This window comes from Saimiri boliviensis, chromosome 16, assembly GCF_048565385.1.
Source record: "Saimiri boliviensis isolate mSaiBol1 chromosome 16, mSaiBol1.pri, whole genome shotgun sequence".
Taxonomy (NCBI): domain Eukaryota; kingdom Metazoa; phylum Chordata; class Mammalia; order Primates; family Cebidae; genus Saimiri; species Saimiri boliviensis.
In genome coordinates, this window is record NC_133464.1 from 60,256,591 (window position 1) to 60,261,230 (window position 4,640).

The 4,640-nt window shown below is 49.3% G+C and overlaps 1 protein-coding gene across 1 annotated transcript; it reads right to left on the minus strand.

Annotated features, from left to right (window-relative positions):
* Positions 1–330: 330 nt before the first annotated feature.
* On the minus strand, positions 331–4,320 carry ARL11 (ARF like GTPase 11). Its single transcript, XM_074387699.1, has 2 exons — positions 4,203–4,320; positions 331–2,172 (listed from the first exon to the last, which is right to left on the minus strand). Exon 2 carries the CDS (start codon positions 1,741–1,743, stop codon positions 1,153–1,155), a length of 591 nt encoding a protein of 196 aa, XP_074243800.1. The 5' UTR covers positions 1,744–2,172; positions 4,203–4,320; the 3' UTR covers positions 331–1,152.
* Between the last annotated feature and the right edge of the window lie 320 nt (positions 4,321–4,640).

The following is a 4,640-nucleotide window of genomic DNA, read 5'->3' on the forward strand; positions in this document are numbered from 1 at the left end:
CATCATGGTGAAACCCCATCTTTTAAAAAAAGAAAAAAAAAAAAAAAGAAAATGAGTTTATGAAAAGGATCAACACAATACCATAAAATGGGGAGAGGCTAACCAGCATCAGAAAAAAAGGATAAATTTTGGATGGCATGAACTTCCAGCCTCTTGCCCAGGGCTGAGCGTCCCAGGGAACGTCTTAACCTACAGACCTCTGCTGTTGTGTGGGCCCTGACGAATTTGCCTTCGGAGTGACAATGTCACATCACCAGGGGCCTCTGGGAAAAATCACTCATAAGGATCCATGATCCACTGTGACATGTCCAGATGATATTTGAATTTGACTTTTTCTTTTCTTTCTTTCTTTCTTTTTTTTTTTTTTGAGACAGAGTCTCACTCTGTCACCAGGCTGGAGTACAGTGGCGTGATCTCAGTTCACTGCAACCTCCACTTCCTGGGTTCAAGCAATTCTCCTGCCTCAGCCTCCTGAGTAGCTGGGACTGCAGGCCTGTACCACCGCCTGTCTAATTTTTGCATTTTCAGTAGAGATGGGGTTTCACCATGTTGGCCAGGCTGGTGAACTCCTGGCCTCAAGTGATCTACCTGCCTTGGCCTCCCAAAGTGCTGGGATTACAGGCAAGAGCCACCGCATCTGGCCTCAAATTTGATTTTAAAACCTCTTTCCCTATTTGTGAATTTAGATCTCTGCAACCAGAGGCCATTCTATTATGACATGTTGCTTCATTCACACTTGGTAATGAGCTATTAAATGAAGTGTGCTGAGATTTTTTTCTTAGAATATTATTATTATTATTGAGACAGTGTCTCACTCTGTCGCCCAGACTGGAGTGTAGTGGTGCGATCTGGGTCACCACAACTTCCACATCCCAGGCTCAAGCGATTCTCCTCCCTCAGCCTCCCAAGTACCTGGGACTAGAGGCACATGCCACCATGCCTGGCTAATGTTTTAATTAGTAGTAGAAATGGGGTCTTGTAATGTTGCTCTCCAATTTCTGTGCTCAAGGGGTTCTCCCCCCGTGGCCTCCCAAAGTGCTGGGATTACAGGCGAAGCCAGCATTCCTTGTTTGATAGACTGAGCATAAGTTTCTCAAGGAATCAGCTGGTGTTTTCAGTTTGTATGAGCAAAGATATGCAGCTCTGTCCAGGTCAAGATCTCTTGTTGTGTTGGCACTTAGCCCCACCGGCTCTTCCTTGGAGACACAGGCAGCTGCGAGATTTCAGGAGGCTGTGCAGGCTCTTCAGGGCCTCGGGCAGCCCCACCCCAGTGAGGGCACTGCAGCCCCGTAGCTCCCAGCAGTGGTCCTGGAATCTCTCTAGACTCAGCCTGTTTCTGATCTCAAGCAATGGAAGTGCATCATGTGCCTCCTGCTTGTTGGCCAGCACCAAGAAGGGAACACCAGCCATGTTGGGGTCATTCACAACTTCTGCCAGCTCAGCTGCTGACTCGGGTAAGCGGGCTTCATCTGTGCTGTCCAGCACATACACAAGGATATCTACACCTTCCAGATAGTCCTTCCAGCTGGTCCTGAGTGGGGCCTGCCCCCCAACGTCCCAGAGAGTCAGTGATATGTGCCCAGGAGCTTCCAGAGGCTCCACGTTGAATCCAACAGTGGGCAGGGTCTCCACTAGCTGGTGGCCCTTCAGCTTGTAAAGGAGCGTGGTCTTGCCTGCCAAGTCCAGGCCCATCATCACCACCTGGGCTTCCGCCTTGTGACCTCTGGAATTCACAGAACCCATGGTGGCCACTGCTGAAGTCTAGGGGAGAAGGGCCAGGGGCACACATCAGCTACTGTCTCCTGAAGGAAGACAAATCCATCCTGGTATGGTGGCTCATGCCTGTAATCCTAGCATTCTAGGATGCCAAGGTAGGAGGATCACTTGAGCCCAGGAGTTTGAGACCAGCCGAGGCAACAAAGCAAGAACCTGCCTCCTCTACAGAAATTGAAATTAAAAAAGGAGCACAAATCTTTGCAGGCAAACAGAAGAACTTATCCAAAACAGGAAAAGTCTTCACAGGGTCAGATTTTAAACAGATGCCTGGGCTTTGAAGGAAGTGATGGTGTGTGAGCCACCATCAGCTGACCCATCTCTGGGTCAGAGAAGAGTAGTCCCTAGGCAGAGAAGATCGAGGGCCTCCTGGAAGACACGGAAGGTGGATTCACATTCCTGAGGAGTTAAAGCAAAGAGGCAAAATGAGGTTCCAGTCAGACAGACCTGGTCCAGTAGAAATTACAGGACAGTGACTTCTGTTCTTGCTTGTCTGTGGCTTCTAACCTGTTCTCCTATAAGCCTAAACGCTGAAATGGAAGCTAAGTAGGGTTCCATGCACAGAGTGAGGAGGATGGTTCAGCTTATGGTGAACTCTCTCCCTTTGGAGCTTCCCAAGGACCAGTACTATGTCCTGGAAATACAGTCAGGTGTCACTTAATGATGGGGACACATTCTGAGAAATGCTTCGTTAGGCAATTTCATTGTTGTGCAAACCATAGATTGTAATTACACAGACGTGGATGGTCTAGTCTACTCCACACCTAGGCTGCATGGTATGGCCCAATGCCCCTGGGCTGCATGCTGGTACAGCATTCCTGTACTGAGCACTGTAGGTTATTGTAACACAGTGCTAAGTCTTTGTGTATCTAAACATAGAAAATGTAATGGTTGCACCACGATGCCAAGCTGAAAAATAGGAACTTTTTGGCTGGGCACGGTGGCTCTTGTCTGTAATCCCAGCACTTCGGGATGCCAAGGCAGGTGCATCATGAGGTCAGGAGTTCGAGACCAGCCTGGCCAACATGATGAAACTCTGTCTCTACTAAAAACACAAAAATTAGCTGAGTCTGGCATTGGGCACCTGTAATCCCAACTACTCAGGAAGCTGAGGCAGAAGAATTGTTTGAACCCAGGAGGCGGAGGTTGCAGTGAGCCGAGATCATGCCCCTGCACTCCAGCCTCCAGCCTAGGTGACAGGATGAGACTACCTCAAACAAACAAACAAAAAAAACAAAAGGAAATTTTCAGCTCCATTATAATCTTATGGGACCACCAGTGTATTATGTGCTCTGTCGTTGACTGAAATGTCTTTATGCAGTGCCTGACTGGGGCTATTTATAAATACTGTCGACTGGCAGTAAATTTGAGTCAAAGCAAAGTAGTTTCCTCCACTGTCTTAACAAGGGAAATGACTTCTACAACACTCCACATATGCTTTTTTGTTTGTTGGTTTTTTTGAGATGGAGTTTCACTTTTGTTGCCCAGGCTGGAGTGCAATGGTGCAATCTCGGCTCACTGCAACCTCCACCTCCCAGGTTTGAGTAATTCTCCTGCCTCAGCCTCCTGAGTAGCTGGGATTACAGGCATGTGCCATCAAGCCTGGTTAATTTTGTATTTTTAGTAGAGACAGGGTTTCTCCATGTTGGTCAGGCTAGTCTTGAACTCCTGACCTCAGGTGATCCACCTGCCTTGGCTTCTCAAAGTGCTGGGATTACAGGAGTCTGACCTGTTTTTGTTTTTTTGTGTTTCTTGAGACAGGCTCTCACTCTGTTGCCCAGGCGGGATTGCAGTGGCATGATCACAGCTCACTGCAGCCTTGACTTCCCAGGCTCAAGCCATCCTCCCACCTCAGTGTCTCCAGTAGCTGAGAATATAGGCATGTGTCATCACACATTGTTGCTGTTGTTTTGAGGCAGGGTCTCACTCTGCTGCCCAGCCTGGAGTGCAGCGGCACGATCTTGGCTCACCACAACCTCCGGCTTCCTGCAACCTCCACCTCCCAGGCTCAAGCGATTCTTATGCCTCAGTCTCCTGAGTGTCTGGGATTACAGGCATGCACCACTACCACCCAGCTAATTTTTGTATTTCTAGTAAAGACAGCGTTTCACCGTGTTGGCCAGGCTGGTCTTGAACTCCTGACCTTATGATCCACCTGCATTGGCCTCCCAAAGTGCTGGGATTACAGGTGTGAGCCACCACACCTGGCCACATATGTTTTTAAAGAATCCCAAGTTTTAAGACATAGAACCTGTTCCCAACTTAGGCGATGCTTGAGTGGAACAGAGAAGGGACATCTCAACTTCCGGGGTTGGGGGTGTGGGGATATCAGCTGCCCCTGGAAGGAAGTAAGCCCAGGCTGGATTGCAGTGGTATGATCACAGCTCATCCCTACTTTCAAGGGTAGAAGAATAAAAAGTTAAAATTACCTCTGCGTTACTATTAGACTGCGGCTGTGAGATCCTCCGTGGCTCTCATGGAGCTGCTTTCTGCTGGCTGGCACGTCCCAAGAGCGAGATGGGAAGGAAGCAGAGCAGCCGTTGCTGTTTCTCCTTTTTCTGCTTCCGTTTCCTAGGGGCTGGTGTCACGGCTCCTCCCTCACCCCAGGGCGCCACAGAGCAGTCATCCTGCTGTGCTCGCCACCGAGAGGACCCCAGCTCTGCGGCTCCTGGCAGAGCAGGGCCCAGTGACAACTCTGTTTCTTAGCAACTCAGACTTGGTGCCTGAAGGAATCACACACGGTTTTAGTTGTTGTTGTTGTGTTGTTTTGTTTTTTATTTGAGACAGAGTCTTGCTTTGTCGCCCGGGTGGGACTGCAGCCTCCACCTCCAGGGCGCAAGGGATCCTCCCGACTCAGCCTCCTAAGC